General features: G+C 39.4%; 1 protein-coding gene across 1 annotated transcript; it reads left to right on the top strand.

The window, feature by feature from the left end:
- The first annotated feature begins 561 nt into the window (after window positions 1-561).
- Window positions 562-8,102, top strand: PDK4 (pyruvate dehydrogenase kinase 4). The gene is made up of 10 exons (XM_009641931.2): window positions 562-731; window positions 1,722-1,793; window positions 2,441-2,625; window positions 3,060-3,149; window positions 3,678-3,755; window positions 4,413-4,489; window positions 5,208-5,306; window positions 5,595-5,705; window positions 6,180-6,293; window positions 7,373-8,102. The coding sequence occupies exons 2-10, from the start codon at window positions 1,738-1,740 to the stop codon at window positions 7,514-7,516; spliced, it is 954 nt and encodes a 317-aa protein (XP_009640226.2). The 5' UTR covers window positions 562-731; window positions 1,722-1,737; the 3' UTR covers window positions 7,517-8,102.
- The last annotated feature ends 4,025 nt before the right edge of the window (window positions 8,103-12,127 follow it).

Below are 12,127 nucleotides of genomic sequence, written 5' to 3'. Positions count from 1 at the left end.
GGCGGGCAGCTCGCCTTGGGCGACCGCCTTCAGGCCCCCGCCGGGCGGTTGCCAGGCGATGGTGACCTGCGAGCGCCTCGATCGACGCTGAAGATACGCTACAGCGCTATTTCGGTGGTGTTAATGGGATGCGGGGGCTAAAAGTTAAATCGGCTAATGGGTGTTTTCGTGTTCTGGGTACGCGTTATCGGGGAGGAGTCATTAGTCTTGTCCTGATGGAGTGAACAAACTGTACCCAGATCCGATTACTGCTTTGGCAGCTCTGAAGGCTGTACTCACACGACGTTTTCAGACGTCACCCTGAAGAAGCCCGTGTGTACAAAGGGCTGGAGTGCTTCTTCTAGAGGATTACAAATAAGTCCCGTGTCTAAACGGGAAATGGTAGGAGTATTCCTCCCAGGAACATGCTGTGTCTTGCTGTCATGTAAACAACATTCAGCACAAACATACCCGCATGCTTAGGAAACTGGCCAGTAACAGCAATGATGATTGCAAAGGAATCTAGTACAGAAGTTTGTGGCATGACAGCGGTTTGTACTTGTGTCTTGAAACTTCTTAAACAAGACTTTTATTTTGGGTTTATTCATAGGCTCAACTAATGGATGTGAGAGAACTTCATTTGCTTTTTTGCGACAAGAACTTCCTGTGAGGTTTGCAAACATACTGAGAGAAATTGATCTTCTTCCCGATAAATTACTAGGCACTCCATCAGTACAATTAGTAAAAAGCTGGTAAGTAAGAACTACTTGAATTCAGCCCATAAAACAGTATAGCTTTGACAAAGTGACAAAATACACTAGAAATGCAGGTCCTTCATCAAAGCTGAATTGCAAGCTGTTACATGCTACCCTTTTCTAGCATACTAAAACTGAACTGAGAAACAACTTGGTTACATTGTTATTTTTAAATAGTTTGGGTTTTTTAAACTAACAGTTTGAATTAGCTGGTAGAGCAAATCTCGTTTCTCATTTCTTTAAGAAGGGAGAGAAGAAAACACGTTCTGTTTTCCTGTAACATTACAGACCCTCAGAGCTACACAAAAATGGGAAAGCAGGCTATGTGCTTGTTTGGGTCTCTCACCGATGGAATTACTAACAGAGCTTCTGTTCCATAGCATATTGCCTTGGCCTGTGCAGCGAGTGTTTGGAATTCAGTTAACATAATCTCCACAGTTGACATGGTGGTTGAATCTGATTTAACCTTGCTTTACTGGCACAGCTGCAGCATTTGCAAAGATGGCTGACCTAAAGGGCAAAACTATTAGACTGAGATCCAGAAACTGTTCTTAATCTAGCAAACGGTTGTGCCTTTGCAATGTGTCAAGGCTGTCAGATGTTAGCACGAGAGCCTCAAGTACTTAGCTTGTGCCAAAGCTAATCAGATTTGGAAAAGATTTGCTTAGATGGCTTCTTGATCGGTATTGTCATTTGGATCTTCTTTTGAAACACCTCCCTTCACAAGAATTTTTAAGGGGATCCTATATACCTAAAGAGATTAGGTTTAGATTCCTTTCTGGGTGGCAGGCACAAGAAAAGATGTTTAAAACTTCTAGGGTTCAGGCAGTCCATTTGTGATTCCATGCTTGGATGGAACTTTGATGCTTCAAACTTCTAGCTGACTTGTTAAGAGTAACGATTTGGACAAGACAAAGTATTTTTCCTGTTCCTAGACTAATAAAAATCAAATGCATATAATCTATTTCTTGTGTTCTTTTTCAATAGGTACATCCAAAGCCTAATGGAGCTGGTTGAGTTCCATCAGAAAAGCCCACATGACCAAAAAGTCTTATCTGAGTAAGCTTTTTATTCGTTTCTTTGGACTTTTGATCTCACATTCCACTTTTCACAATGTAGTCAGTTTATAACAACAGCTGTCATGAGCTGAATTTGATGATCTAGGGTGAAGTGCTGTGCATAGAGCAAGCTGGTTTAAATCTCTGATAATGTTTAGCAATATTGCAAATAAATATGACCCATTGCAGCTCAGTTTCAAGGGCATACTGCCTCTTGAACTGTCGTGACAGAGAAATACCAAGAAAAATTGTCTGTGATGTCACATCCCTGCTTATTTCCAAGATATCAGCTGGGGGTCTTTTTCCCTTCCTCATATTCTCCTCTGCTCAAACTATTATTATTGAGTAAACAGGCAGTGAATTTGGCATAGCTAACCATTAGACCTTTTGTATTAAAAGTATCAAACTCTCCTGGTTTAGGTCAGAGAGGAACTACTTTTAAAAGAATGAAAAAATAGACTTTTAATATTTTATTTTAATTTAATGAAATTATTTTAATATTAGGTTTGAATATTAAGGTTGTTTGTTTAATATTAAGGTTGTTATGCACTTACCTGTGCTGCTGCTGGATTAGATAATGACATTGTACAAAGCTTGCCTCCATGCAGTCTTAGAATAACGTTCTAAAAAGATCTCTTTTTTACCTAGCTTTATAGATACATTAATCAGAGTCCGAAACAGGCATCATGATGTGGTTCCTACAATGGCACAAGGAGTGATTGAATACAAAGACACTTTTAAAGTAGATCCTGTCACCAATCAAAACATTCAGTATTTTCTGGATCGTTTTTACATGAGCCGTATTTCTACCCGAATGCTAATGAACCAACACAGTAAGTAGAAATTTTTACCTTAGGAAAAACTTCAACCTAATGAGAAACATGTTAATGTAAACATTTCTTAAAACTGTTGGAGATCTGGCTCAGATGGTTTTGTGTGACACTGTACAGTTAAAAACTGAATGTATGGCTTCCGAAAGTAATGGGAAAACTTGTTTTCTAGACTACAGACTAATTGTAATAAAACTTGCGTGGAATATGTAGGGATCTCACTCCTTACATCTGAAAAGCCTTTAGATGTTTAACTACAGAAAAGCCAACATAGTTTCCTGGCAGCAGATAGCATTTTTTAGTGTGCAAAAGGCCTAAATAACACTCAGTATTTTATGTGGTTATATGCTCTGACCACAGTGTATTAGTCTAAATTTAAGGCTTTTTTATAACACAGTATTTGGGGTTAAATATGGTATTGTTTTCATCTCAAACAGCCCTTCTCTTTGACGATAAATCTGGCTCAGGGCACCCAAGGCACATTGGAAGTATTGACCCTTGCTGTGATGTTGTTGAAGTAGTGAATGGTACGTATTCTCAGATCCTTAACATTTCTCTTCATGATCGCTATTTATATCTGATTGCAAGGAATTGGGGTAACCAACATTTGTTGTATAGGATGCTGACTGGTCTTTATTGAAATAACTGAAAGCAGTCTGCCAAAACACAAGCTTTCATAGGACAGAATTTAAAATAGAAAGTAGCAGTAAAAATGTGTTGGAATAAGGCCTAGCAAGTGACGGGTGAGGTAGGAGTTAAGGTTGTCTGTGGTGTTGAGATCAGCCTTACCTGCTGGTAGATAACAGATGCGTCTGTTTTACAGAATTATCAAATTGTGCTGAAGACTTGCCCATGCTGCTGTAATTGCCCATTTATTCTTGCTTTTTAACGCACAACATGGATGCAATGTTATCATTCCTTTGAAACACAGGCTTAGAGTCTGTAACACCTTAGCAGTGAATGCAGTTAAAAATCGTATTTTGCTGTGCATTAGAATGAATTTCTACAGTGTTTGACATTACAATTCACATATTTTATTTAAATAAATATTTCAGATGCTTTTGAAAGTTCCAAGATGTTATGTGACCAGTATTACTTAACATCTCCAGAACTGAAGCTTACTCAAGTGAATGGTAAGATGAGAGCTTTTATGTCTGCCTTCCAATCAGTGGCCAAACTGCTGCTTTTACTGCATCAAAAGGCTCCCATTTCTATAGCCATAATGGTACATACCAGTTGGTCCGTCTTGGGCTAGTTCCTCTTCGTTTTCTCTTATAAGCACCTCATTTATTCTCCTGTGTTAGAACTCAAATGTCACTGTACATTAAACACTAGATTTCCTGAGGTAATCTTTATGAATTAGAGAAGTAAGACTTACCATGTTACGTTAAGTACAGTTTAAGTTGCTAGAGAGGAGCTCTGAATCTGGGGTGAGGAAGTGGGGCTGACTGAGAAACACTGGTTCTGGTCCAAGCTGCCTGTACATGTCTGATCTCAGGCAATCTGTTTAACCTTTAAAGTCCTTTACTTATACAATGGAATTAATACTTGATTTTTTTGTTTGTTTTATTTGGAAACAAACTGTTATAAAGCAAGTGGTAATTACAATCTAAACACTGTTATGAGTGCATAAAGTTGTTTGCTCATGGCAGTGGGGGGAAATAAAACTGAGACTTGATTTATTTTCTTGTTTGTTCTGGCATACAACTTGCTTATTGTAAAATTTGGATACAATACAGAAAAATTCCATCAGCCTTTTAAATCTTGCTTGTCATTTTCCCTTCCTCTAGGAAAATTTCCAGGAGAGCCAATTAACATCGTATACGTCCCATCTCATCTTTTTCATATGCTTTTTGAGCTCATTAAGGTATGCTGGTATAAGCTGTTTCTTCCCCTAGTAGTCTGAGCTGGACCATCAATATTTAAAATCTCTAGCTAGATCTGAATGAAGTAAAGCTTTGCATAGGACAGTGAAGTTTCTAAAACTTTTTTATTTGGGAAAATATCTTTGGCAATTGGGAAAGGAATGACTGCAGTTTGTAGGAGAGTATTCGAACAATTCTGTGTGGTGGTAAATGGGATAGGGCAAGGTGTGTGTGTGGGGGGGGAAATAAAAGTGGGACATGGGGTTGTGACACCTGCTTTTAGGGATTACATCTGTAGTGCAGGTTTGCAACTGGTGCCTTTTCTGTGGAGTGGGTGATGCATCTTGAAGTAGTGAATGAGGCTAAACTAATGTCCTGCCAACATGGGGTGCAGAATTCTGGCAGCCTTTAACAATGGCTGAACTCTGTTCTCCAGAAAACTAGTGACTCTTGAGGGAGTTAGGTTATATTTTATTTACATTGCCAGAGTTATATGTTGGGCCAGAACAGTGTAGTCTTTCAAGCATAGAAGAGTCTTGGGTATACTTAGTCACTTTCAGGTGTGAGACCTCCTTGGCTCCAGTTACACTGTGTTCCTTGGAAGCTAGGCACTGAAAGGAGTGGAGGGTAACTATGCTCAGCCTCTGCATAATGGGGGGGGTATGATCTTAAGCGCACAGATCCAATGCTTCCTGATAATGGTAACCTTCATTTCCATAGAATTCAATGAGAGCAACCGTTGAATTCCAAGAAAACAGTCCTTCCCTTTCTCCAATTGAAGTGACAGTTGTTCTAGGACAAGAAGACCTGGCAATTAAGGTATTTTGTTGGCCTACTACAGTATGGGCTTACTGTAATCTTTATGACTGCATATGCTGCAGCAAATTCTGTTAGACGAACTTGCAGCCTCTGACAACAGATCAAAGATACTATGCATGAGCCTTTTCTTGGTAGCCTCCATTTAGCACAATTATTTAACTGAAGAATAATATGCTGCAAAACAAATGCTTGCATGTATTACCATTGGAAGGGATTGTTCAGATAACATTATTTTAAATACCATGCTTGGTATTTGATTGTAATTAAGTTTATTCTCTCTTAAATCAGATCTCAGACAGAGGAGGTGGTGTTCCAGTAAGGAAAATTGAGCAGCTGTTTAGCTACATGTATTCCACAGCACCAAGGCCAACGATGGATGATGGTCGAAATACCCCTCTTGTAAGATATTTTCAATACTTGTGTTACTAATAAGGTTGCTGTAAGTGTTGGACAGATTGGTAGGTTAATAAATTATGAAACACTATGTCCACCGACTGCTTTGTAGGGTATGCAAAGATTCAACTTCATAAATACGAATTAGCACTTACTGAAACAGATTTTTAATATCTACCTTAGTGAACAAAAACAAGGCTGGGAAAATACAGAAATGTAATGTGTAAAAGTAAGAAATTTATATAAACCCTCCCTCTTCCATGGAAATTTGTTTTTTTTTTTTTCTTGTGGTTTTGGGTTTTTTAATGGTCAGTTTCAATATTCTGTATGAAACTGATAGGAGCTTTCTGTTTTCTTTTAAGAGATGAGTAAGTGCAAAGGACTTTCTAGCAGTTTAAAATCTCTGAACACTTTCCAGCTATTTAATATTAAGTCATAAGAGCTATAAAAAATTAATTTTGTCTTCTACTTTATTTTTAGGCTGGCTTTGGGTATGGCTTGCCAATTTCTCGTCTGTATGCTAAATACTTTCAAGGAGATCTAAATCTGTACTCCATATGTGGTTATGGAACAGATGCTATTATCTACTTGAAGGTATGTATTTTGATTTGGTTAAATAAAAGATAGTGTTGATAACTGCCATTAATGCAGTGAGGTAGCTACTCAGTATCATTTTAAGGTAAACAAATTCTCTGCTCATGAGTAGAAAAGCTCTCATTTTTATTAAGAAATGCCAGGAAGATTTGTAACTGGTATCTAGAAATAAAAAGGTCACTTGGCTTTAGTGAGACTTCTTGAATAACTACTAGTGAGAGCCCCATTAGTTTTTAGATTGTATTAAGATTTATTATCTACTGGTTCATGCAATACAAAGTACTGGGAGAAAGTGAAGTAACAGAATCAGAAAGGTGTGAGCAACAGATCTGGTTTCTTTACTGTTGTTTCTTTACTCTGACAGCCAGAAAGTCTGTATAAACTAATCCTTAGAGTCTAGTGCCTGGTCCTATTCAACATCTGCCATATTTCCAGATATCGGTAATCTTGAATAGCTGGTGTGTAAAATGCACTGCTGTTTTTATAAGTAATCTGGAGAAAAGGACTACATATTCTTTTCTACTTTTTGGGCTTATTCATGGGAAAAACTTGCTTTGAATTTCTTCTAGTAAACCAAAACCATGGTTCCAAGCACATTGAAGCACAACAGAGAAGCAGTACAAAAGGAAGAGACAGTTCAGCTATATACATGTGGCATTTCTATTTAACAATTTCCCAATAGAATATAAATTTTTTTTAGCTGCAAAATATGGAAGTAGGAAAGGAACATATTTTAAAGTTTCTCTGGAACTTTGGAAATGAAAGTTCTTTTCCACACCTTCCAGGACTACCTTGAAAAGAGGTTACAGAGTAACTCTTAAGGCCTATAAAAATGCATAAATATGATTTGATGTTACTGCATTTGTCCTGCCAAATTAACCAAAGCAAGCATAGATACTGAAGCACATAAACAACTGCATCTATTGTAGAAACATCTGTGTAAATAATTTTGTTTTGTAGTGTCACTGGCTTAACACTTGAAACATACTGCATGAATCCTCACGAAGTGGCATTATTGAGAGGTAGAAACCAAGTAACTTTTTTTCCTTCTTGGGTTTTGTTTTCATTCTTTTTTTTAGGCCCTATCAACAGAATCAGTAGAAAAACTTCCAGTTTTTAACAAATCTGCTTCCAAGCATTACCAAGCTACCTCAGAGGCAGATGACTGGTGCGTCCCGAGTAAAGACCCAAAGAACGTATCAAAGCAGAGCGCAGCTCTCTGAAGAGAGGTTGGTATCCAGACACCCAAGGGGATCAAGCTGGCTTCTCAAAAAAGACTAGAGTTTGGAAGTATTCATCTACCTCCAAACAAGCAAATTCTTCAGTTTCAGGACAGGCAGAAGAGAAAGAAGATCGGGATGTTATAGCCGGGGCTGTATGCACTGAATGTGAAATCTTGCTGTGGACTTCAGGATGAGGAAAATAGGAGCACATACCTCTTTAAAGAAGAAATGAGTATAGAGGAAAATCAGACAATTTTTTTTTTCTTATGATCAAAGACTTGATGTGGTAGAGGTGTACTATTTTTGAGTCCTGTTTAATGCTTGAATACTGATAAATGTCAGTTATACTGGTGTATATTTTTCTCCTAGAATAGTTATCAGCAGTTCATCTTATTACAGAACTTCTCAGGTAGATAGAGAACACCTGTATTTTAAAGCTGTATTTTATAACATTTGGAAAAGATACACTTAAAGTGGCAGTCTTGTAGCAAGATACAAACAGCATTCAAATACAGCCTGACTGGGAGGGAGGGAGCCCTGGGAGGTAGGGAGAAAGTGGTTTTCCATATATGATGAAGTCCCGTTTCAAAAAAAAGGAAAAAAACAAACCAAAAGCAAAACAAACAACAAAAAACCCAACCTATATTCCAGTAATAATTCTTATGTGATGCCTTGCTCTGTGAGTTACATTGCTAGATTTTTTTATGTTAAGCTGTTCATGGAAAAACTAGCCAAGTGAGGCTCTTATGCATAAGGTAACTAAGAAGGAAATCGGGATATTTTAGAAAGCTACTGGAAAGAAATGGAAAGCTACTTGGGTATAGCAGCTGTAAGGTTAGGCTACATCTAGCCTACATCCCTGCACTCCAGAAAGCATGAAGGTTAGGATTTTCCAAGAACTGAAGTCAGACATGTAAGTTGAACGGAAAGGTTTTGGTGATCTGTGTTATGTAAGCGTGACATGGGAAGCAACAGCGTGTTTAAAACACGGTCTTCTGGTACCTTTTGTCATGCTGTTAGAAGATTAGTGGCTCAGTACACTAGACCAGAATATGCCTATCATCTTCAAATTTGTATTGGACCACACTAGCTCAGAGATACATGGGCATTCTACACCTTGAAAGCCGTGATGAGGATGAGCACTGGAGGTCTGTTTGAAAGGTTTTCAGGGAGAGTCATGTTGGAACTAGAATTTTATTCTATTCATTGCAGTGGAAAGAGCTTAGGAAATGAGAAGTTTCAAAATACGAACAGCACTGAAATCTATAGAATAACCTATGAACAGCAAAATAATGGGGAATTGTCACAGTAACAGTGCCAGTGGGAGAGAGCTGTTGGGAAAATACTCCATTTTCAATCGGCTTCTTCCTTTCCCATCTTCTTTGTGCATTTTCCCCCCTGTAAGCAAGGTAAACTTAACAACAGAAGTTAAACTATTGGACATTGCCAAACCGGCCAGTCAAAGTTCATCAGGGCTGTATAATATGACTTGAATTTTTTTTACTAATTAGCATATTATCTTAAGTGTACATGATCCTTCGCAAGAAGTTGCAAGTGCAGTATTTAAAGCATCCTGCTCAGTCGTATGACAGTTTTCTAAACCACTCCATACTCTACTGCAAATACCAAGTATTTTTTTTAACAGGAATGAGAGAAAGCTGGAACTACCTTTGTGTTCTAGAAGTCCTGTTGGGACAGATTTCTCAGTCAAAAATAAAATAGTATTCTGATATGCTTCATTAAGTGTAGAAGTATCAGTGATAACTACTGAGCATAATGACTTCAGTACTGCATCAAGGCTGGTTTTAGCCCAGTGAATAAGCTGCAGTCACCAAAGGTCACTGGATCATGTATCTGAGCTCAGCTCAATGTATGAAATGGATAATAAAACCAAAATATCTTTGTCTAGAATATGCAAGTGTGAAAAAGCTGCCTTCATTGCCATAATATACTTGAATATTTGTTGATTTTGTATTGAGTACAAGGTCACAAAAACATACCTAGGTAGTCATTGTTGTCAAGTAAACACAAATTGCACCTCTCTCTCTGTACCTGCTAATGCCTGAGCATGAGTTACGGTATACTCTACATCTGTAATAGAGCTGCAGCTGCTCCAGGTGGGATCTGTAACTTCTGTCTCAAAGCAGCTGAAGCACACGGGTGCTGTGAACAGGCCTGTAAGGCTGCTTGCAGAGAGAAGCTGCAGAACGCAGTCACGGTGCAGACAGAGGTGGGTATAAGAATCTCTGTAGTATTAAAAATTACTTAAGGGCTATCTACCTAGATAATACAGTACCTTTTTCAGCATTTACTGAATTTTTATTCCTGAAAGTAGAGCTGTAGTTTTAAGCCTTTTACTTGGATGTAGATGTTGAAATAATTTTATAATAAAATTGTCTAAGTGGTTGCCTAGTTTCTCTATTTTCTTCTAAGAAGTCTAGTGCGAGCAAGGGCCTGTTCTATTTTAAGTCTTAGCAAATGCAGTTGAACAAAGCAATATTGTGTCAAATAGGTGTAGCAGGGGAGAGACGGTCTGCTTGCGCCTCACCTTGCCTCTGCTGAGAGTTTACATAGTGCCTAAAATCAGTGTGTCACCTCATGTCGGGGTTGCATTCATCTTCAGAGATGAGAATTGAGAATCCTTCATCAGTGCACATTCTAAAAGAACTATTGTTTGTTCAGCTCTAAAGAATATGAAAATTCACCATCAGTTTTAGTTTTATATATAAAAAAAGACATCCATCACCAAGTCTATAACAAGTAAGTGTTTCCACAGGCTAAATAAAAGCTTCTTTTCCAGCTCTGAAGGAGTGGGTCACCTAACTGGCTTTTAGTCTTTGGTTTGTAAGAGAATGGCAGTTATCAGACAGAACAGGCTCTGCCATGACAAAACAGTCCCATAGAACTGGTGCTTCAGCAGACTTGTATTTCCCTGGGGGTGTCCCGCTTCTCCCTTAATTTTAAGAAGATAGAGTACCTGTAAAAATTTGTGTAGGTACTTTACCTGAAAGATGAGAGGTGAAAACCAGCCAGGCCCTGGGTGTCTGGCAGTGAATCCACAAGTGACAGCCCTGTGTGCTGAGTTTCCTCTTCTTAATGATGTTTTTTTTCACCTTTTAAACAATGTTTTTCTGCCCTTAATGCCAGTGAAGCAAACTTAAAGCATTTTGCAATTACAGGAATGTACCACTCTGACATATATCGATATGTCAGGTGTGCTGGGAGAAGCAACCCAGAAATAAAAGTACACCAGGGACTTTAATAAGCTGCTACAGAAAACAAAACAAAACCAACAACAAAAACATCCACTGTGTTTTCTTTTCCCCATTCACCTTCACTGCTTTGCAGTCCCTAGAGGCAGGACTAGCACATTTCCCTTCAGGTTCTTCCAAGCAGAAATACATACCCGTGTGTTCTATACCTCACCCAGGGCAGGCGCGGGAGCCATACGTGCTGTGCGTGGGAGCCGGGCATGCCGCAGACGTGGCAGGGACAGACCTGGCCCGCCATCCGGCCCTGGTGCTAGAAGTTGAAATGATTTTTTTTTTTTTCCCTTCCCCTGCACAAACCTAGTGAGTGTCATAGGCCACGCACCCAGCGCCTGATTCAGCAAAGCACTGGAGGGACGGGACTGGCTTGCTTCTAGTGCATCAGAGGTTCACTGACATCAGCAAGTTTACTCACGTAGATTCCTGATGTCAACAGAAACCATGCCAAAGCACCCTACGTTTTCTCTTCCAGATCGTTAGCTGAAATGCGTACACACGTTGGGCGCACATCCAGATTAATCTCCCTGGAGTCTTGATAAGCGGTTGTTCATTATCATTTTTTCCCTATCACTTAACCAAGCTTTCAAAACCACCAGACTTTGCCCTTAGCGTGCAATAACGTCCTTCCCATAGCATTATTACAAAACAAGCTTTGCTACCTTTGATAAGAAACCCTACTGGCCTGGAAAAATAGACTGGGTTTTTTCCCCCCTTACAGTAGTGGTGATGACTTGAGAGGATCAGGTTATAACCCCCGAGAACTGTCTGCCCTTAAATTCTTGACCAGTTTTGGCCAATGGAAGGTAGAGCTTGGCAGTTTATGATCCCTCTGCTCAGCTAATTTGGGGGGGTGGAGATGGTGAAGAGGACGGGGCAGGCTTCTGGGTTAACATCTTTGGGTTTGCGTTGCCTAAAAGATGGCAACACAGTTTTAAGTGCCTGTATCTCGATCCTGTATTACAGACCCCAAGGTGGCTTTCCACATCTGTGCCGGCATGCATGCTCAAGACAGAATGACTGACTCAGAACCTGGCCAGGTGCTGCTCCTCCTTGCAGAGAGAAAGCAGGACACCCCAGTGGGCAGCCTCAGCTGGCCCTACAGCTCTTCACTCACTTCATAGGGGGGAAAGGGCAGAAAATCCCTGTGGGCGGTCTCAATTCCTCCCTCCCATCTAGAATGCTGGGTGGCACAGCAAGAGTCTAGAACACAATCCTGTGCCTTCAGAATACTGAGGCCTCTTAATAAGGTAATCTTTTATACAAGTAGAAAAATATGTACGGGCTATCAGGAGCTGCTCCTCACCATCTCGCTTCTTTTCATACTGAAGCTATAAAATAAAAC

The sequence above is a fragment of the Egretta garzetta genome, unplaced genomic scaffold (genome assembly GCF_000687185.1).
Source record: "Egretta garzetta isolate BGI_Z169 unplaced genomic scaffold, ASM68718v1 scaffold30, whole genome shotgun sequence".
In the NCBI taxonomy this organism is placed as follows: domain Eukaryota; kingdom Metazoa; phylum Chordata; class Aves; order Pelecaniformes; family Ardeidae; genus Egretta; species Egretta garzetta.
Note: the sequence above shows the minus strand (reverse complement) of the source record. Positions and strands in the feature narration are given on the sequence as shown.